Raw genomic sequence first — 24192 nt, 5'->3', positions numbered from 1 at the left:
ATGGGTTTACCTCATATCCCAGTAACCTTCCACTACTCATCTTCCACGGAATGGCATTCCAGGAAACTTCAATGACTGAGCATGACAGACTGGTTGCAGATACACCCAAGGGTGCTATGGTAGGTTCTGTAGTCGAAAATCAATAAAAAAGATCAGTAGCACTGGTGACTGTGGAAATAAATATGCTCCTATTTAAAATAATCCGATTTCTATTAACAGCTGCTGTACTCTTGTGTGGAAAAGCTCATGCTGAAATACTTGGTGAGAACTCAAACACATACCTTCTTCAGCTGAAAACACTGTGGTGACTGAACTGAATGGCCCTTCTCCTTTGTTGTTATATACACCAACTTTGACTTCATATGGTGAAAACGGTAAGATGCTTTCATTTCTAAAGACATATCTTGGTGTATCAGGAGATGTGACTACAGTCTGGATCCATGTTGTGGTGCCAAAGGGGCGGAAAGCAACAACATAGCCAAATCCTTCTCCATTTTGTAACTCTTCAGGAATGGGCTGTGTGAAAAACAACAGATGTCTGTCATGTTATATATACAGCATGGAGACAGGAAGAAGGTACTAAAAGGCTCACATACGTGACCATCAGTGGGTTCTAGTACATCAGTGGGCTTATTCTATCAACAAATTAACTCTGGTACACTACAACAAAATATGTTCTCTTCATCCCACCTTAAGGCTTGCATTTTATGCATGCCTTCATCAAGAAGAGATCTGGTATATTGCTTGTTTTCCAGCAAGTATACTGGTTTAAGACACTCTTCAGTAAATACATATTATTTTTTTCAATTTTTGGTCTGAATTTATAGTTCAGAAAAAAAATAAATGCTTGCTTAGTCAATTGTTGTAGACACCAAAACTACTTTAGCACAGTGGCTTAAAACTATACTTATCTTACCACAGAGTTGTCATGCTAGTAATATTTCATTAACATTTTAAAAGTCATTAAAATGGATATATGCCATAAAGTAATATCTGGGCTTTTTTTTTTTTTTTTTTTTTTGAGTAGCTAGCACATGAGTCCAGAGTTAATGGCAATAAAATACCAACTGCAAAGTTTCATTGAAAAGCATAATTCTGTGTCTCAACGTTTGAACAATAACACTTCCATTTCCCCAGCCCGCACCCCTCTTGAGCTTAACAGTTGTTTGACAATAGAAGCAATTTTAGTCAAACTAACGATATTTCCTATGGATTGCAGTCTAGCACAGTAACAAATGAAAGTGAAAGAGGGAAGGCAAACGTGCATAGCTCACATTACAGAATGTTACCGAGCACATATACATCCTAGATGAGAAGCTGCTGCAGCCAGGGAAATTCATCTTTTAAGAAGAGTTTGAATGAAAACAATCATTCTCTGAAGAAAATTGCTTGCCAGAAAACTTACATCCCATGTTATGACCAGTTCAGACCTGCTGCCTCCTCCCCCACTGACTTCAGATGGGGGAATTTCAGGAACTGTGAAAAAGAAATGTATAATTGTCTACACTGTGCAGATAAAAGAGACAACATTATATAACATCACCCTTTCCCTCTGAAGCTAACCCAGGTGTATAGCTGCAGTCTGACCTGTTCTGCACATCAAGGCAAGGCCTTTGGAAGCTCAGGCAAGTTTTCAATAGAACTAACTTGTGCAGATACATTGGGCAATGTCCTTATTCCCAGTAACTGCTGGTGAGGACAGGTTGTTACATGTGTTACAAGGAAAGTAAACCCTGATCAAACATGAGGAAGGAATAAACCCCCTGGCCCCTCTCCATCCATTGGCATCTTCAGACTCTACCGTACTTACTGAACAGACTGAATTTTACCATATAGTTTAAAAGTATTTTAAATATTTGGCTTTTGAGACCTGTGCAGTAATGCTTGCAAAGGCCAATAGTATTTGAACACACTATATATATAGATAGATAGATAGACAGATAGATAAAGACTTCTGAATTAAAAACAAATAAGGAAACCCACTAACCTGCCTCTTCAGTTCTTACTTTTTTGGAGGGCAAACTAGGTTCTCCACCTCCAACTTTATTACTGGCAACTACACGAAATTCATATTCAACCCAAGGATTTAAGTCCACTACAGTGGTTGTAAATGTTTTTCCATCAATCATATCAGGAACTGTTAAGGAAAAAAAAAAAAAAAAAAAAAAAAAAAAAAAAGAGGGACAGATAGAAAAATTAAGAACATGTTACATGTTAACATGGTTAAAAGCATTTGAAAGAAGAATTCTCTTCTACCTGTTGTGACTCTCTGCCAGCCAACTGAAAAGGGTGTTCTTGCTTGTATGGTGTAGGTGGTTACTGGGCTGTGATTATCTGTGCCTTCTTGCCAGGAGATCTGAGCTGTAGTATCAGTTATTTCATCCACTTTCACGTGTTCAGGGGGCCCAGGTGAGCCTAGAATCAGATTGAAAAGCAGGTGGTGGTGCTTTGTAAGGAAGAGCAGCACTCTGGAAATAACTAACATAGCACCATGCATTAGGAAGGAAGAAAACCAGCTTGGAATAAGAACCTAAGATAAACTATGAAATATTAATTCTGCACCATGACAGATAACAGGCTTTGGGGCTTTTGTTTTTGGTTTTTTTTGGGGGGTTGGGGGGAGGTGCTTTTTTCTCCATGATCTCTCTTTCCTAATTGAGTTCTTTTACTTTAGTCCTTGCTGTCCTCTTTTAATCTACTAATAGATCTGTATAGCCTGCCAACCTGTTATCTGCAGCTCTTTTCCTCTATGATGCGCTGTAGCATCTGATCAGCTCCCAGAACAGCAGTTCTCTCAGGCGAGCTTTCTGCCTCACTCTGGAAAATCCGGAGGCTGTGCATCCTAGCAAAAATGCTGGGTGTGTGTCTGTACCAGCAAAGGAGCAAAACACTCAACAGTGCATAAAAAGCATCCAAACAGTGGTATGTTATCACAGTCAGTGTTGTACAGCAATACATCATATCCATAATACATAAAATGTATTATCCAAAGAGATACCTGTCCTATTTTGAAATATATTGAAAAAATGCTGATTTCATAATGTGCTCTAGTGGATTATAGCTTGCACTACATTTAGCTGTATAATTAAGTACTGAAAGCTACAGTTCAAACTTAACAGCTCTAATTTCAGTTTTGAAGAAAAATAAATATCCCTCATTACATAAAATTGAATTTGACGCTGGGACACAGGCTTCCATAAGCACTGGCAGCAGCTGCCCATTTCACAGGGAGGATAGTGGATCAAGGAGCATCAAACGCTTTTATTTAGCAGAGGCAGAATTCCTAACCGTCTCACAGCAGCTGCCAGTACTGAGATCACTCTCATCAGTGACTTGAGGAACTGCCAGTGGGAGAAAGTGTGAAGTCAAGATTTGTTACATTCTTCATCTCTCCATTTTTCTGGGAAAAAGTAAGCTTCAGGCACACATGGAGAAAAAATGTGTTAAAATTCTCCCTAATTGCATGACAGAATCATATAGTTGAAATCAGAGATAGAATGGTTTAGTAATCTCTAACATGAGCTCGTTCTTCTAATCTGCAATACACAAAATTTAGGAAATGATTCATATAACTGAGGCTGGGATTTACCTCGCACGATGAGGTCTGCTGCAGAAGACACACTATCCACTTCTGTCTTCACCATGCAAACGTATTTGCCACTGTGCTTCAGCTGGATGTTTCTAATCATTAGATCGCCTGATGCACTCTGTCAAGATACAGAGTTCTCACTAAAATTCAATTGACCCGTCTTGTAATTTGAGTCCATTGTTTATAAATGGAAAAAACAGTCAAAATAAGTTAGAGAAAGGGGCTCAAAAGTTTCATTGGCACACAGATTCAGGATAACAAGTTATTATATAATCTTGTGCTGCATGCTAACTGTAAGCATGTTACTAATACAAACGGGTCCTGATACACACACTTACACAATTGTTTTTTTTTTTTTTTATTTTTAATATGAGAGATAAGCAATAACATGGTTACCTCATCCTAGAAATATACCTATTGACTGCCATTATGAAGCATGAAAAAGCTGGTACCCTGTGGCACACTATGTGAAAGCTCTAAGAAAGAGAAAATGTGGTTACTATGGCTGCAATCCGATTTGCTGTCTAAACAGAATTTAGAAATTCTAGCTGTTACAGGCTGCTAAGGAGTTCAAGTATGCAAATGATAAATTTGAATTTGGCCTGGGGCTTTACAAATAAAAAGCAAAAAGGCACAGTGCAAGGTGAACTGCACATCTGGAAGAGTTTACTGAAATCCCTTAACTTTCCAAGCATGCTGCAAAGTTAATTTTCTAGAAAAGTAGAAATTCACTTGAAGACAGAATCCTATTTAGGAGCCATGTTCTACATTAATTTGTTTTAGCAGACTACATTTAAAACATCTAGACAGTAGGGGATCATCAAACAGAATTATTATTACTTGAAAGAGAAGCCTGCCTCCCCTTGGCCTGAGAAGCCTAAGTGGGCTAGACCACTACTTGTGGGTTTTTTTTTTTTCCTTTATTTTTTTTTTTTACACTGGAAGTGAAGAACACGCTGTTACAGAGTTAGCTCTAATATCCATTAAGTAACATTAGCAAAATATATGGCCACTGAAATAGTAACAGATGGAAATTTTTCTTGGCTACTTTTGGGAAGGAATCCCAAAGTACTTGGGAAAATAGAGAAACCTGCAGCAGCAGAGAGCTGCAGTGCAGAAGGCACTCTGGCCCTCATTGCTCTGCAGACTGTTGGCCCCAGGCACATTTTTGCCCAGTCAGATTAAATCTTTGCCAGTGTGGACCAGTCCGGGTGACAGCAAGGTCACTCAGCTTTCTCCATGCTACACAGAATTCAGATAAAGAGTAGTCCACATGGTATGAACATCTGTAACTGGCACTGAAATAGCTTTTACTTTTCCCAACTGTGTGACTACTTCAGCCATTGCTGGCCTGCCTGAACAGGAGATGCTAGAAGCAGTTATGAGCCAATCTGTTCAAAATTTTGGAAAATGCTTTGCCATACTCTTCATATAAATCATCTAACAACAACAACAAAAAAGGCAGTTAAATAGTGCCATATCCTGGATTTTTATAACCATCTGGAAGACCAGGTGATGGTCCCAGAACAGTTCCATTAGCTACCGCATGTTGGTGGCTTCAAGGCAAGTTACGTCCTTTAAGAACGTGACAGGGACTCCCAAGACATCGTTACACAGCCCTCACCTCAACGAGGCAATCCATCCATTGAGGAGTCATTTACCATGTTTACCACCAACAGAGCTGAAGTGATTTTGCTTGAGCAAATAAGCACTGCAGCTATCGGAAGGCTTATAATGTATTTATGCTGTTTTCCTTACTTACCTTGAACTCTTATTTCCAGACGAAATCTTTCCATTAACCTAAACGGAATCCAGAGAAAGCCCACAAAATGTTTCAGTGCATTCCTTCATAATCTATGATGTTTTCTACTAATGGGCTTCAATTCTCTTTTTATACAAGAGTTAAAAACCAAAACCATCTATATCCCATAAGAATCCCTACCTCTGTTTCTTAGGACAGGTTTTCAAGTAAAACATAGTTTCAGAATGTTGAATTAATATTCACCCTGGAACACCCTGAAACAACAATTTCTATGAAAATGTGCATGATATATCAGTATCTTATTGCTAATCTAATCTTCACATGCAATTGTATTTGATCAGCTGACAACAGCAGAACAATCTGTATTTGATATCTACAGATTGAATGTCATATCTTTTGAGATGTTAAAGCAAAAAAGCAAAAAGTTAGATGGGTGCTGGAATTTCACAGACAGTATTTTCTAAGCCAAGGCTATTCCTTTAGAAAGGAGGCAAGATTATGACAAAATTTTACCTGAACTTGCACAGGTCAGAGTTATATGCTGATGCACAGCTGTTTGTCTTTTTATTACTTGGATATTCCTTGCACTATAATAGGGCTTTTTACTATAATTGATTTCATCCTCGGTAACATATTACATCTCTCTTAAACTTTTACTTTTTATATTTTGATTAAAAGGCTAAATAACAAAAAGCCTCAATTTCATCCATCTCCCTGTCACAACATCTCTACATCCTAAATAAGTAGTATGTGATGTGATATTTCCTTGTTCACCTCAGGAAACTGAAACAGAATGCTGAGGGATTCATTAGAGATACAAACCAGGAAAAATAAAGCAAAAAAGCAAAATGTATTTTTTTCCCCTTTTATTTATTATTTATTGATATTACACTGTAGTCCACAAAATCTGAATCCTGTTCCTTGATCACATTCATTGATACATTTTAGGCACTCTTGAAAAAACACGTAATGCCAGAAACAGAGGCTGGCACTTACTATCCAGTCTAAAATCTAGGTCACAGTACAGCATTATGTGCTGCAACTGACTCAGTGACTTGCCTCCATCACAAAAGAACAACCTACAGCCCCCAAACAGAATAAACATCCTATTTTTATTCTGTAGTATAAAAAGAAAAAAGCCTGTAGGTACTTCATACATGTATTAGATTAGAGAAGATAACGTGAACTTACCCCTCCAACCTTCTCGAAATGCGAAGCATCTTTTCTGAAATCAGTGAGTGTTCCATTAAAATACCAGGAGAAGCTGATGTCCAGTATTGGATCATGCTGAACTTGGCAAGGCAAGACGACACTTTCTCCAACAGTAACATCCATGTTTGAAGGTGCCAAAGTAATTCTTGTGGGCTCTGTTGAGAACAGAAATACCAGTTATTGGATTTCTTTATTACTGATCTTTCATTGCTACTAATTTCCTCAGACTTGATTAAAGAGAGTCGCTTCAAATTAGGCAGCAGGACTGTAAACTACTGACTGAACTCTCTTGTTACAGGACTGTATCCTTACACATTTACCAGTAGGTGCTTCTAGAAACTGAGAAAGTAGATTTTTACTTGTTGTGGGCAGATCAATATACTTTACAAAGCTAAATGGGCTGCAACCCACAATGACACAACTACCATTCAGAAGTGTATGACTCAAATACTTTTCTTATTGCCATCAACTGTTTTTGTTTCTTGTTTTTCAAATTAAAACAAAACTTTAAAAAGCATAATTGCATTATTTGGCATTTAGTAAGTGAAAAAGTAGAGGAAAGTGTTCAGCATCTCTGGACAGAGATCTAGGGCCAAGAAGCATCTCTGTCAGGGAGAGAAAATTGCTCAGCCTCTCTTATCCCAACAGATCACAGATCTGTAACTCAAATCCTTTTATTTTTATATATGCTTTAATATATAACTTTTCAGATTACTTTCCAAAATTTGGTATTTCAGAGAGCAAACTCAGAATTCACATCATTGCAGACTTCTGATGCAGATTTTATAATTCAATTTAAACAATCTTACAAATAATTCTCCTTTCCAGCTCACCTGTAACTATTAAGTTTGTTGTGCCACTAGCTGTTCCAAACTGGTTTGCTGCCAGGCATGTGTAGCTTCCAGCATCAATTTTGGTCACATTGGCTATTCTTAATCTTCCATCACTTAATAACATGATTCTAAAAAATTACAAGGATTTTTTTTTTTAATCATAGCATTGGTTTGTAGAAAATGTGGTTGAATACACATTATGATAACACTAGATATAATAAACTTTACCAGTTGCCAATCTGTTGTTTTAACATTCTGCTGCCACCACTAAGCCATAAAGTTGAACCTGGTTTCATATTATTCATTTTTTTGGACACCAGCAAACCCAGCATTTAAAGTATGTATGCATATATATATATGTATGTTTGTGTGTGAGTGAAAAGAGGACTCATTAACTCCATCATTTTCAGCTGAAGCTAGAATAATTTTCAACTGTACTAGTTGGTTACACAATCTTGCATGGCAAACTTGCTATAACTATATATCATCAATGCCTGTTTAATAAGCAATCCACATTTAACACTTTTGAGGATTTATATATACAAGCCTAGCAAATATTTAAGCCAATATTTCATTTGCAACATTGACATCTGCATTTAGCAAAAGTGAGTATAAACTATTTGCTGATGTCTGAAAGCTTAACCTCATGGGTTGGATCCTCGCCTTCTTCCTCCTGCCCAAAGCTGACTTTGTTTTACAAAACTGGGTAGTAACTAGCTATGCTTTACATAAGATGGAGCATTTCTAATTAAGTGTACTATATGATTTATAGGCATTTTAAGCATGTTACAGACATGTTTAACATATTTTCTAGGTAATCATAACCACATCACCAAAAGGTGTGCAAACACAATTGGTTATGGTCGCAAGCAAACTATGGGGCTGTGTATATATTCTGCAAGGGCTTGCATTACAGTAGGTTTCCTACTTTCAGTAGGTTTCCCTGAAGAAAAACAAAACAAAAATAAGTTGTGTTGACAAAGCTTTAGACCAAGCAAAGTAAAAAATAGATCAGAGTATAAAAGAGAAAATGTCTACTGTTTAATTAAAGCAAACGACATTTAGAGTGCTCTGAGCTATTTGTAACTCTATCTCATCTGAAATAATGAAGCAGGAAGTTTGTTAAAATCATGATATAGTTAAGATTCAACCTTTTTTTCAGAATTGGAAAAAAACAACAAATCAATTCTAGAAAAATTGTATTGTCAAAATAAAATCTTTACTGTTAAATTAAAAAAAAAAGCAACTCTACTTTTTTTCCATTACAAAAGCAGCAAATGTAGTTCAGCTTACAAAAAAACTAACCCAGAAATAGCTCAACCCCTTCCTCTTGAAGCATTAGACAAGCTGAAGCTTTTATTATACTTAAAATTATTAGACGTTCACCCACTGTGATAAAACAAATACACTCTGGCTGGCTGCTGCCAGGAAGTGCTCTCAATTTCCTGAGCAGAAAAATGAGACACCTTTTAATGTTTCCTGTATCACAATATTTTTTCACTACAGCTCACTAAAGCCTAGCAATTTCAGACTGAATTCCATTTTCAGCTGCCTGCAGACTTTTGGAGCACTGGCAAATGGCAGAAACTTCTAGCCCTCTAAAATGGAGCAGGTGGCTGAATAATGGTGCAGCCCATAGGCATTAGCATGGCTGGAGACTGATTTGTCACCTTTCCCTGGTCATCAGATGATAGTTTTCCGTAGTTACCCTAGTTATAACTGACCATGTATGAAAATTGCTCATATATTTCACATAATGGTCAATTATTTTAGAACAATTACATACTGCTTCATATTTTCATATATATGTATGAACTTACAAAAGTATCATCTGGGAATAGAAGGCAAGTGGTGCTCCAGGAAGCCAAGATCATCTGTTGACCTCAGTGCCTGTAGCATAGGATACTGAGGCTATTTGCAATTCACTGTCCCTAAACTTTGACTGGATTGTTTGGCTGGCTCAGAGAACTCACCTAGTCCTACTGCAGGTTTATGTATTTTACACTTTACTCACCAAAATCCTGTTAAAATTCAAATACTGCTGTGCAGCAAACCTAACACGTGTCTTGAGATTCAGGGCCACAGTCCTTACCTTGGTTGTCACCAGACATTTGCTGTCATCAATGAAAGTGTAAATGAATGCTAATTTGCTCAGCTTCCTGAGACTGTTTTATTACTAACATAGCAGCTATATCCAAATTAAATAACCAGTGTCTTTTGTATTTGTCAGATTATTCAACAGAAAAGCCAACCGTTTAACATTTTTGTTGATATGATAATAAACACAAACATACTACTTTCCAATTTGTAACACTTCAGTATGAAGGATTAGTGGAAAAGTGGGTGAAAACTGCTTTTTATATATCAATTATATTCCAACTCAAACTACATTACTTAACAAGAAAGCTAGCAAAAACAAGCTCTTGTTGAAGCACTGGTAAACAAATGCATTCCTTTCTACATCACAGAGTTTGAAATCAATAGGCAACATAAGGAACCAAAAATACTTGTAAGTATACAATTATCTTTTTGTGCTCTTTTTATCTTTTCCTACTCTTCATAAATCTAGAAAATTCTAGGAAAAAAGGTGGCTCTGTTAACAGCTGAAACACTCTTCCGTATGATCTCATAATCTCTTATATGAATCTTTTTCCAGTCAGATATTTGAGCCAGGAGCTCAACACCAGCTACAAGCAACCTAGTCCTTACAAATTTCTAGAACTACTTACCAATCAGCAATAATATGGATACATTAAATATTTTTTAAAATTCAAAATATAATATACAGAAATTCTTTAAAGGCTTTATAATAAGTAACTACAAACAGCTCCGGTTGTGCTGGTGCACACAACACATATAGGAAAGGATGACCTGTGGCAGGTAATCACATTCCTGCTCTGTCAGTACCTGATTCAGCATCATTAAAACCAGCAGAATTCTCACTAGGATTATTGCGCTCATTACATCATCCAAAATTATTCATTTCAAAGGAAAGAACCTGCATTCTGAAGGGAGCCCTTTCTTGCCTCAGTACCCAAATTCGGTTTTCCTTTCTCTCCTTTGATGTGCAGTGCTCTACAGTGGCCCCTATATCTTCACATTGCAGTGCTCTTCAATCTAGCTCTCTTTATTAAAAACATTCTTTAAAAAATCACATAAATGTGCAATTAACAAGTTGCAAGATTTTATTTTTCCAATACTGAGTGATTACTCAGTCCAGAGCTTATGAATTTCCATTTTGAAATTTATCATCTGCTCTCTCAACATATATCATTTTCAGCTCATTTAAGTAAAACTTAGCAAGTCATTATCCAAATCTTTACATTGAAAATACAGCACTATTTAAAAATAAATGAATAGTACAAGTAACAACAACATCAAAATGAAAATCCTTTAGGCTTCACAGAAGTATTGAGACCACTACCCCAAATGAAACAGAAATTCTCTTACCACAAAATGTGAACAATATTTTGAAATAATAGAATATTTGTAATTCAAAAGGAAGTTTTCTTAAGAAGTGTTGTTTCTATCCATGTTGCTGCCTCTTATTTTCACAGCAGACATCTAAGATCCAGTTCTACCATCGTGCTAAGCCTTCCCACTCTGGTACACAGCCCGAAGTAGCACTGACCAAACCTGGTGCCCCTAGTACAGCGCTGGCAAAGCATCCCTGTGACTGTCTGGAGCTGCCTTCCCATGACCTCAGAAGAGAACATGCTCCATTATGTGTGTATATTTACATGAAAAACAAAATATCACACTGTCCAAATTCTCTACCAGAGATACTCTATTATGCCACTAGTAAAACTACCAAAAAACAGCAAGAATATAGTTCTAACTATGCAAGAGAAAATGGATTTGGCAAACTATATTTATCGAGGTGGGATATAGCGCAATATGAGCCGCAGAGCTATGCTCTTGTAGAAACAGACTCCTGGACAGGAGATGCAGCCTTTGAAGGCTGCTCGAGTTCCCTGCCACCACCTTACATTCAAATGCAAGGTGCCCAGGGAGGAGAAACCCTTTTTTTATCCTCTCCTTCCTCTTTTAAGGAGTGCTCTGGGATAGGAGTGCTCCTGCCAAAGGCCTGAGTTCAAATGTAATTAAGCTTGTTCTCCTCTCCCAGGTAAAGAGCTTACTGGTCCTCTCTGGCCAGCATGACCTTTTTTTGAGCTTGTTCCTTTATCTTCCATTAAAAACAACCTCTCCCAACACATTTCTTTATTAGAACCATAGTTATTGGTTGAAAAATGTACCGCTAGTTGAAAATGCTTTTCTCAATTGCAAGAACTATAGAACTGCAATAAATTCATGAATTGCAATTATTCATAGGAGACAGTAATGAACTAGAGTGCTTTCTGCAGAGAATCAAATTTCTCCTTTGCTCAGAAGGCAAGTACACTTCATTTGGACTAATGCAGGATTATTGGCTTGTTATTACATTTCTTCTATAAGCTATTCATACTGTACTGTTGAAAATACAGTACAAGATACTCTGGGCCATATTCTGGAAACAACTGCACTTTGTTTGCATAACTAAAAACTGTAATTTGCTCTTTCAAGCAAAGGCACAAATCTAAGCAGGGAGTGTTATATGTGCTCAACACATTTCAAGAAATTGAACATTAGTTTCTTTTGCCTGCTGTGATCAACCCAAATGAAAATACTGTGTATTGCCTTTGAAGGGCTGTTCTAACAACCATTCCGATTAGCTCTGATGTCTGTTCAGACGGACTGCTTGCAAAGCACAGTCCTGCTAACATCTGCAGCACTCTGAGCATGTGTGGAGTCCTGCATATTCCAGCCTAGCTGGCAGCTTAAGAGCTGCCATTGCTGCTATAAATACCATGAATCGAGTGTACACAGGTATCTGAGGGGTGCTCAGAGGCAGCTGCAGCAAAGGAGGCAGGCAGGGAGAAGGAGGACAGCCATTCTCTGCCTTTTTAAAGGAGTGGCACCAGGACGACAAAAGCTCAGAGTTTTCTAAGGAGAAGACAAGCAGGTGTTAGCTATCCACACGCCACATGGGTCACGAGAGTGACCTGTAAAATAAGAACAATCATCAAATAACAACAGGGCTAACTGCGGCCCTGCTACAAGCTCTTATGACTGTGATATTGTGACATTACAACAGGAGGAAGGTTCTTCACAAAGGAAGATAAACCAAAGGGCTTGCTTTGAGTGAGGTTTTGCTTGCTTGCAGGCAGCCACCTAAACAAATCTGTGGTACTGCATAAAGCTCTGTAATGATGGATGTCTTATCTCCTGCCAAATTGCCACAGTTGTCAACATTTAACATTTGAACACATGAAAGCTGTTGTGTCCCCTGTGAAGAAAGAACCAGAGGCACACAGACAAAGAAGCTATTGCATCTCCCTGCCTTTTGAATACTAGGAGACAACTCTGGCCTTATAAATAATAGCAGCTAATCTTCTCCTAAAAGGCTTTCATCTATCTGGTAAAATTTTCTGCACTTAAAATTTTTAAAACAAAGTTACTATATGACATTTTACAGGAATTGCGCTAAAAGAATTTCACCTGGATGAGAACAGCTTCGCAGCGATAGGCGAAGCTTTGTAAAACGTAACACAACTGAGCTAGAGAAGCACAGGTGCAATCGTGAAATCAGAACATTGCCCTGGCAATCTGCCTCCAAGAGCAAAATGGACCGGTCTGTTCCCTGAGGCTCAGCTCTGGATTTTCAGACACTTCAGCTACACGATGCTCACTGCAGTATCCTCTTAAGTATGGGGAGGGACATGTGTAATCGTCCTCTCAGCCCCGCTCCCAGTCAAACTGTCTTCTGGGGCTGTTGCTGACTGACTGACCTCAGTGCAAGCAAACCTCCCAAACAGTTACCCTGCTCCTGAGACTTTTTACAGCAGCTGCTGAGGGCTAAAATAGCAGGTAGAACATCTTAAGGATCAAGCTTCCATATTCAACGATGTCAGATATGTAATTATACCAATTTGACCACTATTTAAACTTTTTTTTCCACTCCCATTTGCAGTCCCCAAATTCCAACTTCTGCAAATTTTGACATGCAAGACAAAAAGCTTGAAAAAATGGTAAACCCTTGTGGTTGGAAAGATGAAGAGGACATCTCTGCTCCAGAGTGCAGAGCGGTACATTTCTGTGTTTCACAAAAAGATCTAGTGACTGGTACAATTTCATTTCATGGCTAATTCTGCAATACTGCAATGCTTATTGCTACAGAAAATGTTTACATTATTGGAAGTCAACAGTTGAAAATGCTGAATCAAAACCTTTCCACCAAGAATTCTTTTTTGTGTGTTAGCATTTTGCTAATACAAAATATATTCACTATCAATTATAAATACAGAAATGGTGATGGTTTCTTTTTTTTTTTTTCTCCTTAATATCATCTACATACTGGAGCTATCTTTACAATAACTTTCTATATAAACAGCAGAACATTAAAAAACAAAATATTAGAATGGCAAAAATGCTACTTCAGAGCTCCAAATTACTAACTTTTGCCATTGATCATTTGCCCATTGACCATTTTTCATATCTCAATGAGATTATGACCATGGCTGTGTTATGTCTCATCTGCCTCCTGGACAGCATTTTGGAAAAATTCTGTTGCAGGCATTTTGCATTACTTTATAGCTTTCAGCATTCCAGCCTTCCTCTGCTTACCTGCTTTTCTCTAGAAATCAGCCACATCCCGCATTACACTGAAAATTAAAGTTGGCCCTTAACACTCTCTGTTTTCAGATAGAACGACAATTACAAAACCAACCAACAACTCTATAGCTATTAAAATTTATATTTATTTAACTTTAGAATTGTTTGGATCCACAGGTGACACTATTATATAACCTTTTCTCAAAAAAAAAAAAAAAAAAAAAAGGAAGAAAAATACAAACAACCATTTTGTAAGATTAAAACAAAGAAAGACTTGATACCTTTCATTTTCTTGTAGCTGCTCACCTCCTTTCTTCCACAAAAATTTGGCCTTAGGAGAAGCTTTTGGTTTGCATTCAAAATTAACTGTGCTGCCTATTTGAACCTGAATCATTTTCTTCATTGGATTTTGAGAAAAATCTGGAGCAGAAGCTAAAACAGAGGGGATACTAACAGTGAAATAAAGCACCTTGAATTTTATTAATGATGCTACTAATTATCACTATATAGTACTTCTCATCTTCCAACCATAATTAAAATAAGGCATTAAACCGTTAACCCAACCACCTATTTTGTTGAACAATTACGCATTTCTCGATGTTATATTAAAGGAACACGGGTAAAAACTTAAAGCTCACAAATTTGCAAAGTATGCTACCAAATGGTGCATGTACATAAGGTAAGAAAAAATGATTTCTTTCAAACTCTAGCTCACTGAATCCAGTGAGCCTTAAGCACATGCCTAACATTGGTTTGTTGAATTTGTGCTTACGTGACTTGCCTAACTCTAGTGAGGAAAGTCTACTTAAAACTCAAGAATTGCTGGTTTCTAAGTTTTTACCAGAATACTATGTCAGATCAGATACATTAGATGACACAAAACTACAAAGCAGCTCAGTTTTTATGTGTTTAGTTTGTATTAGCCAACAGTAGAGGTGCTTGACAGGCTTCTATCTATGATACTGCTGATCTTTGAAAGGCAACTGAATGTATGTATGTAGGTGCAGGAGTAGCCTGCTAATTAACCTGCAGTCTTAACTATACGAAGAAAATAGTTTATGGTCCCACAACACACTGTTCCTCCAGGCTTAGCCTCGAAATCTTGCTTTCCTATATCAGAGGTAGGAAGCGCACAGGCATTCGAATGCACTAGCACTGTGCATGTTCACATCTAATATATGGTTGTCATTTATTTTAGACTCAAGTACACATCATTTGAATGACTGACTGATAATCCCCTGCACCCTCGATGCAGAAAGGCTGCACACAAGAGCACTCCATTGCTTTTAAATGACACTGCTCTCTTGCGAATGCTGGAATCATGATGCAGGAGATAGTGCAACTGACTGACGTGTTGAGCCAGTGTTGCTTCCAGATGATATAATCAGTTTTAATCTTCAGGCCTGTGTCCAACTCTTTGTCTCTGCTCTTTCTCTAATAAATAATTTATCTATGTTCTCTTTTAAAGCAATGAATGATTGGACTGCAAATCCGCTGGAATCAGCTGAATAATCTCTTTGGCCCTGCAGATAAAATAATATTAGGCTGACAAAAATGTTTATCTTACTGATGGTAGTTGGGCAAGTTACAAATTGCAAGATGTAATAGCAGGGAAATGAAAGGTGTAAGAAGAAGAGAAAAGTTAGGTTTGTGTTTCAGTAGAAAGGAAAGGCGATCTTACCCACAACCCTGAGCTCTGCACGTGAATAGATGACACCGTGTTTGTTTTCGGCTATGCACTGATATATGCCAGAATCTGTCAGATTTAGATTTGATATTGTAAGTGCACCATTTTCAATTTGGATCCTTCCCTGAATATTAAGAAAAATATCTTTATTGATGATATATTTCCTGTGGAGAATTTAAAATAAGTAAGAAAGATAAATATGACAGCATAAATACGATAAATGGGGTAAATATGACAACATAATTATGAAAAAAATTATGAAAAAAGTAAGTGATATGGTCATATCATGTTACGGCAACACTGGCAAAATTATGAGATTTGACAAGACAGTCTTTGGATTTGACAAGATGGTCTGTAGAATCAACTTCTTCAAACTTGGCCAATTTTATAGATATTTGTGATCTGAAATACCTTTGCATTTCTTTCAAAACATGGAAAAAAGCTAGGGTCTTCACGATAAACTAAAATATACAGCTGGTAATGGCATTACATACTATTTAGATGTGATTTGTTAGGAGCTCTATATAGTACTGTGCAGAATACATTCCAACAGACATTAAATGGAGAATGAACATTTAAGTGTCTGATAGCTGACAAAGCTATTTAAGTACAAGGTTCTTTTCACCTATCTTTCTCTTGGAAAACTGTATGAATTAGGATAAGAAGTGGCTAATTTCAAGGATGGAGTGATGGGAAGTGGTGAAGAAGCAAAACAGCAATCAAAAACAAACAAACAAAGCCATAGAAGTGCTTCTCCTTTGGGGAAAACCAGAGAAATGATAATGAACAGAAGAACAAATTACTGTCTCAGATATAACTTTTGGAGCAGAAGTGACTAAGAAATGATCTGGATGTGGCTCACCAGGCCTAATGCAATGGTACTCCCCAATTTCTGTTTCTTTTACTTTTTTTTCTACTTACAGTTGGCCCCCACTGAAGGGCGACTCTGGCTCTCTACTGGCCAGACAAGTCAGCCCAGATCAGCTCCTTCCTTGACAGGTCCTTTCCCATTTATTTGAAAGTTGCTCAGTCAGCTAAGCAAAGGACAGAAACAGTCCCAAAGATGAACTTGCCTCAAACTCCATGTTTTTATCCCGTTTCTAGCACTGTGAGCTCTTCCTACTATTCTCCCTTACAAAAGATTCATTTGTGGAGAAGGGGAACTAAGTAGAATAACCCCAACAGGGGATTTTAGGAAGCCCAGCATAAAGAGACAATACAGTAGGAGAGGAGCTGAGGACAAGTGATCATGATACACAGTGACAGAGGACTCCTGTTATCTGCTCACCCTTATCTTTCAGAGGTAATTCTACAGTTTATAGTCCTTACGCATTTCTGGTATAAGTCACACTGATGCCCTTACATCATGGCAAAAGGCTGGACATCAATGGTCTGGACTGGAAAATGGTATGCAGAGACACCAAACAAGGGAAAGTATTTTTGTGTTTACTAAAGTAAAAAAAAAAAAAAATTTAGAGACTTTGTATGCTACAGTAATGTCATTGAAACCTTAAGATGATATATTGTATTCTGTCACTCAATCTGTCCACAAAATATTCTGAATGTTAAGAACTGTTTCTCATTGCCTAGGTCAAATTCTTCATAGCCATTTACTAAATTCACTTGAGCATTTTATATTTCTGCTTCAATTTTGGGTGCCTACACTGAGAATAATGTAGTCTTATCAGTGTGGATTGAAGGTAAAATTTCTTGTCTTTGTTAGTGTTGTTAGGTTTATATACCTTATAATTTGAGCTAGACAGTTTCCCCAGCACAGAAGAGACAACTAAAATTGATATGGACGTGAGAGACTTTTCTGAGTTACTGATCTGCAAGACCAAGCGTCTCATCTTCAAAGTATATAACCTCTTTTCCCTCTTCTCCAGAAAAAAACAAAGTATTACTTTCTATCACGTTAATAACAATATTACAGCAAATACCTACGAGTACAACATTAAAGCAAATGAATATGTTACCCACTGCTGTTTACTTTTCATTCTTTGCCTCAAATAGCAGTGACCTATGGCTAGTCAGGATTCTTTTGCTCTTCCATCACAAAGCTTAAAAATGTTTGCTTAAACCTCTAACAAAAAATTAATCACCATTATAAGAAAAATTCTCTATAATTCATTTATGATTATTAATATGCAGCTTTTACTAATTCTGTTGAATTTTTTCTAAATTATTTCTTCATATACTTAATTTTATATCTTTATCGCTGCTTTTAAATCTCCCTTAGGCAAGATATTTTGTAAAGCGTAATTTGTCTTTGTGCTTGTCTCACTGCAGCTTTTCAAGATTCCATGTTGACAAAAAAAACCAAAAAAAAACAACAAAAAAAAAATCCAAAGATTTCTCTGGACTAATTACACAGAGTTTTGCAAATTCTTGTCATAGGAAGTACAGTTAATTTTTACAAGTCACCGTGTTTTTTGAGAAAGAGTGTTACCTCTATTGACAGCTGGTCTCCATTCTTCAGCCACCTATACGATGGTTTGGGCTTCCCACTTGCTTTGCAGTCCCAGTACAAGGTGTCCTCTACGGCTGCTTCAGTATCTTCTATAATCTGCACCCAGTGAGGCTTTGCTGCAAGTGAAATACATAACACATTAGTGTTCCAAATGAAAATCAAAGGATTAATTTGCAAAAGACTAATTAGTCAGTATGTAGACTGATTTATTCAAACAGAGTCTCACTGGTTTCAGTCCAAGTCGCCTAAAGAAATTATTCACTTTTCTTATACATTTTTATTACAGCAATAAAACAAAAGAAAATGGAGGTTACAGATCACTGATGCTAAACTAGTGAAACCAATACCAAAATTACTGATGATTAAATAGCACAGCTTTGAAATTGATGTAACATAAAAAAAGCAATACCATAAAAAAGCACAATATCCGAATTAAATAAGTGATGCAGTCAAATCATCAAAACTAATACTGAAAAAAATCTTTAATCACTAAAAAAACCCAAACACTAATGACATGTCAGTCTTATATCTAAATACCACTTGAATTAGTCTTTTATTATATATATACACTTTACAACAACTCCTTACCTATCTAAAGCACAATGCTGAAAGCTTCTAATTCATCCCGAAATATAGAAGCCAAAAATTCATGTTTTGCATATGTCTTCACTGTAAAACTATGCTAAGTGAAACTATCTGTACGTATGCTTTTCACTTGTTATTTCTGATACTGTTAATACTGCAAATGCTACAGACTGGTGCTCAGCACACCAATTACCAACTATTTATTTTACTTTCTACATTAACTGTGCCGATTGTACTAAGCTCTATACTGTTGCTTTTGTTCCCTTATTAATACCAAAAAATAATGAGGTACACAAGATATAGACCATGCTGTACAGTTGTATGTTTGGAAGGAAGTTTTCTTTCAATGAGGCTTTGGCTCCTAAAGAGCAAGGGTTAGCTTCTAAAACAGAAAGGATCTTTGAAATATTATTCTTTATTTACTTAAATAGAGGCTTTAACACTTTCATATAAGAACACTTAAAAATATATATAAAAAAATACAAAACTGTGGTGATGCAGGCAAGATCATTATTTTATGGATGACTGTTGAAAACATAGAAGGTCAGATACGTTCCTATTGAACTTCCTACTGCAGTGGTGTTACACCAGCAATTAATTCAGACCAGGGAAATTAATTACTTGCCTTTGGACACAAAGGAAGTCTGCAATGCAGCTGAGAGCTGAACCTTTTCCAATGCCATAGGCACAGGACCATTAGACCAGCATTTGGATGGGAATTGGTATCAATTTTATTAAGAAAGACTCATTCTCTTCGAGCATATAAAGTCTTTCTCCCTATTATGTACTACAGAACAGTAACAAATATCACATTAATATAATACTTTTATGATAACAAGGATTAATGCTATATATGTACATAAAAATTCATAAATTATCAGAATTGACTCCTCCACAGAAGAATCACGTACATTATAGTTATTTAGATATTAACATAATACGCTGTGAAATTCAACTAGTCTTTACAGACAGTGAAATTTTATTTTGTTTTCAGTGCCCCTTGCACTAGAATGGTTAATATTTCTCACTGATTTGGGGATGATATGTTTTTCCCTGCCTCTTTACCCCCAAAAAAAGATAACGTCATCTCTGTGTCACACAAATATGTTTTCTTATGGAAAATGATATGAGTTAAATCTGCAATGCTAACATGGGTATACTGAAGTGTCAGGAAGAGCCCTTGCTTTAATTCACAGTGCTATGTGGACTATGTCCTACATCTGTCAAGGGGACGAAAGCTCAAGGCTACACGTTAGCACATTTCCTACACTTTGCATAATAGCGCAGGAAAAATAGCACACTTGCCAAATATTTATATAACAAGCAACAATCCTTGAATTATTGATGGATCCATACACGAGCAATATTTTGCATCTGCTGCCTATCTGCAGTTGAAGCTAGGTTAGACAGAGCCTGTTTTCAAGTTCAACCTTTATTCAATTTCATCAGCAGCTGCACTGTAAATTTTCATTTTCTGTCTCCACGTCATGCAGTCTCCAGCACAGGGCTTCCTAAATCTCTAGAGCAGTTGGGGTAGTAAGATCAACACTCAAAGCAGAAATACAGGAAGCAGGGTCTCCAAAGGCACAAGGTGGGACTTTACACTGGTGGCTTCCTAAGCAATGCCCGGAGTTGTGATGCAGCCTTCCCTCTCCTCCTCAGGGAGCTCTCCCCTCCTCTCCCCCACCTTTTCCTTTAATTACTGGCCAAGGATTCAACAGAAAGAACAATACTTTTTTCATACCCCACGCCTAAAGGTCTTAAATGGCTGAAAAAGGCATTTCAAATTCTTTAGGAAAATGCAATTCAACTAACCCTTTCAAAATTGAAAGGACAGTTAATGTGGGACACTTCCGCCTGGCAGTATTCCCTCAACTAACATCTTGGCAAAGGTAAAGATGTTCACATTGGAGCACCCGAGAAAAGTGCCAACAGCAGGTCATGCTTGTTTTTTGAGAAGATCTGTGAATCTGCAAGTCCATCACTGCACTTTTACCTACCTAAACCATATTGAATGTGCCACTTCTTTCCTCAGGAGCTCAACTTGCTATTAGGTCAAGAAACTTTACCTGTTTAAAACACCTAGTTTCATTCAGGAGTGCAACACACCACATCTGTGCCCCCAAAGGAAGACTGCAGTGATTAATTTTATAGCCTCATTCTTTTATTGAATGAATATGCTGGCTTGAGTGCATTATAGAGGTCTTCCTAAGCAGACATCATTCTCTCCTCGGTCACAGGTAAGAAGAGAGAGAAGGAGATAAGCAGGTAAGTTTCATTGAGATTAAAGAATGTCCTGTAAGTTATGAAGCTGAGAGTTAATTTTAATAGAGCATACAGCACAGGGATCAAGACCATGCTAGGAACCTATACTCTGTGATAATTATACAGGGAATTCTTCACAGTCCTCATGAAAAATTCATATGAGGTTCCCTTAGGGCAACAAACCAAGAGGTAGCTGCTTTTCTAAGATTAAGCCATTACCCTCTTAGCTAACTTAGAAGCAGTAGCTAGTATTTTGCTTCTGTTTTTGCCCAATATATTTCTTTTAATATATTAAAAAGTTAAATACATATGCAAGAAGTGATACAGCCATGTAATAAAAGAGAGAAACTGTTTTTTTTTGTTTTGTTTTTTGGAAGGAGTGAGGCAAGAGAGACTATGACTTTCTTTTTTTTTTTTTTTTTTTTTTTTTTTTNTTTTTTTTTTTTTTTTTTTTTTTTACAGGGAGACTCTTATAGGGAGACCAAGCAGATCTCCCTCCAGGAAACAGCAGTTAGTTTATTGCACTGTGTAGTATCCATTACTGCATACATGGAGAAAAGGCCATCTCTGAGGAAATGAGACTTTTCAAGAACCTTTCTTCTGAGATGTGGTACAAGTGAATTGCAACAAGTGATTCCACAGAAGCTGGGAAGCTGGTGGAAGCAAAGGCTGAAAAGCAGTAAGAAGCTGTGCCGAGATCCACTTTGTAAATAATTCACAGTATACCTTGCAGTCCCCTCCACAGGTGTGTGTATATATATATATATCTCAACAGGAAGTTTTACATCCTAGTTCCTTGGGAGTATGAAACTCCAATAAAATGTTTTTATTCTGTAATTCACAGGAACACTGTAAATGAAAGGCAGAGCTCCAGAACAGCAACTCTTATCCAGAAATTGAGCTCCACCAAAGAGTACTGAGGTCAGCCATGTGCCCTGTTTGGGGCCAGAAGGCTACAGAAAGCTCCTCCGGAAAGTCCTTAATTGAGGATCTTTACTTTTAAATTTACACTCTAAAAGCTGGCCTGGAAATCTCTTTTGAAACATCTTCTGAGGGTAGTAGTTGAGCACCTCAGTAGTTGGGCAGTAAATCAGAGGCAAAAGAAATTACTGTAGTTTATCGGAAAGTAGCTATGAAACAAGTTGGAAATTCATAAGAATTTTTGTAAAGTTTTGTTAAACAAAAATTGTCACCTTCATTTTTCTAGGCAGTATTTCCCTGAAAAATGATGACTCTCACAGTGATGAGATGAGCCTATTTTTGTAACTTAAAAGAACATTTTTTTTTCCTGCTAAACAAAGTTGCCTTAAGGAAGCATCTGATCATTTCCTTTGACTTTTGAAATTAGGTTATCTGACTTCCATACAAAAATAAAAATGTTCTCAATGTCACAGGTAGTTTTTATAGTGGCAGGGAAAGTTTAGCACACAAAAAAAGATAAATCATTTCAGCAATAAGACAAGTTATTGGACAACATGAATTTTAAATATCAATGCTAAATTCATCAACTCCTTAATATTTATTTACATATTTGTATTTCATAACCACATCACATCTCCCTGAGCAAGACAGAGTCAGGTTATCAGATGAAATATGTAAACGGTGAGGCTGTGCCACATTCATGAGTGACTTCAGTATAATTTTAATGGTACACTATTATCAAAACATTACTGTTTTATACATAAAAATATACATAAAATTATTTATTACTAGCGGGTTGAATTTTCAAAGAGCAAGTCTGCTCCCATATGTTCCTGGATGATTTATCCAAGTGAACAAAAGTGGCTGTTATTACACGTAAGTTGCAAGCTCTACTGTTTTCAACCATAGTGTGCTGGGCAGCTTGTAGCTCTCCAGTGCTATCACACACCAGCTGCACTGAGGGAAAGGCAAACAGCAGCAGAACCAGCAGAACTTGTTCAGCAAGTTCTTGTTCAGCAGAACTGACTTTTTTTGACTTCACTGTTAAGCGTGAGTTCCACTAAATTAATACTAATTAAGTGTCTGTTTTCTTCAATTATACCTTAAATGAATTGCTTTAACTTTCTCTATGTTAACTCCATCTTAAACTACAAAAATGCGATTGTTTCATCTCTCATTTTTCAATGCCCTCAAAAGTATTCATGGAAACTCTCCTATTACATCTTTATGGAAGTGATAACAGTGGTGGCAAAACAAACAGATTTCTAGGGAAAACAAGTTATTTATATATGGTGGTTTTTAATTTAAAATCAAAAGTTAGATAACCTATTCTGAAATCCAGAAGAAAAAAATGACATTAAGCAAATGTTGGAACCCTAGAGAAGACAATAAACTGCACATTGATCTTGGGCTGTTCTTGATGTAGTCCTTTGGGTGGAAAAAAATAGGGAATGTTAATATTCTATTAGAAATATTTTGAAGAAGCCAGATTATCTTAGTTAAGGCTGATACTTAGAGATATTCTAAGTGATGAGAGATACTCTTTAAAACCTATGCTGCTATTAGAAAAACAAAACATTTTACTTTTTAGATGCAACATTACTGACGTGCACAAAAACTCTGAACGGAGCATAAGCTTTCTTGAAATAATTATTATTATTAGAAGTTGGGCCCATGTGAGGAAAGAAGAAATTTTTCCTTTTTACTTATAAAATTTGTGTTTTCTTAAATTAAAATCTGCACTGAATAAAATGGACATTGTAGAGTCCTGCATGTTGTAGTAAACAATAGCTTCCAAGAAAAAAATAGAACATTTTTAAGAAGTTGCACAACAGCAGGATTTTCATTTGATCTTTGCTCAAATATGCCTATGTATGAGAAAAAAATCCCACACATTTCAAGAAACAGACTTTAAACTGACAGTTTAAATGGGCATTTACCTAAGGTAAATCCTATTTGCTGAGATTTGCTTTAACAATAACTGTCAATTACTGCTTTGTCGCAAATCACTGTAGCCTTAAGACCACCAATATGCTTTGCTCTTATTCAAATCACTCCACAGCCTTAAATGCACAAGAGACTCTTGCCATTCTCCAGCTATTAAATCTTGCATTTTCTCATTTCCTACATTGGATTATGTTCTCTTATTTATTTACTCCTTTAAAAATAGAATTGGTTACTGTGAAAGAAAAGGCTTCACAATATGTATGAATCAAC

At 36.8% G+C, this 24192-nt stretch overlaps 1 protein-coding gene and 1 long non-coding RNA gene across 2 annotated transcripts in view; one reads left to right on the top strand and one right to left on the bottom strand.

The window, feature by feature from the left end:
* CNTN3 (contactin 3) overlaps positions 1-24192 on the bottom strand; it is a 75580-nt gene that overhangs the window by 7344 nt on the left and 44044 nt on the right. The window contains exons 7-17 of the mRNA XM_026052508.1: positions 18184-18320; positions 15729-15858; positions 14329-14479; positions 7397-7524; positions 6543-6718; positions 3590-3707; positions 2257-2415; positions 1988-2137; positions 1406-1476; positions 282-516; positions 11-126 (exon numbers count right to left, since the gene is read on the bottom strand). Coding sequence (XP_025908293.1) covers positions 11-126; positions 282-516; positions 1406-1476; positions 1988-2137; positions 2257-2415; positions 3590-3707; positions 6543-6718; positions 7397-7524; positions 14329-14479; positions 15729-15858; positions 18184-18320 — 1571 coding nt within the window. The remainder of the gene's footprint in view (positions 1-10; positions 127-281; positions 517-1405; positions 1477-1987; positions 2138-2256; positions 2416-3589; positions 3708-6542; positions 6719-7396; positions 7525-14328; positions 14480-15728; positions 15859-18183; positions 18321-24192) is intronic.
* On the top strand, positions 61-22271 carry LOC112958618. The gene is made up of 4 exons (XR_003251462.1): positions 61-119; positions 220-374; positions 21517-21799; positions 21899-22271. It is a non-coding gene; the product is annotated as an uncharacterized LOC112958618 (long non-coding RNA).

Source organism: Nothoprocta perdicaria, unplaced genomic scaffold (assembly GCF_003342845.1).
Source record: "Nothoprocta perdicaria isolate Ctin4 unplaced genomic scaffold, notPer1 scaffold_9, whole genome shotgun sequence".
In the NCBI taxonomy this organism is placed as follows: Eukaryota; Metazoa; Chordata; class Aves; order Tinamiformes; family Tinamidae; genus Nothoprocta; species Nothoprocta perdicaria.
Note: the sequence above shows the minus strand (reverse complement) of the source record. Positions and strands in the feature narration are given on the sequence as shown.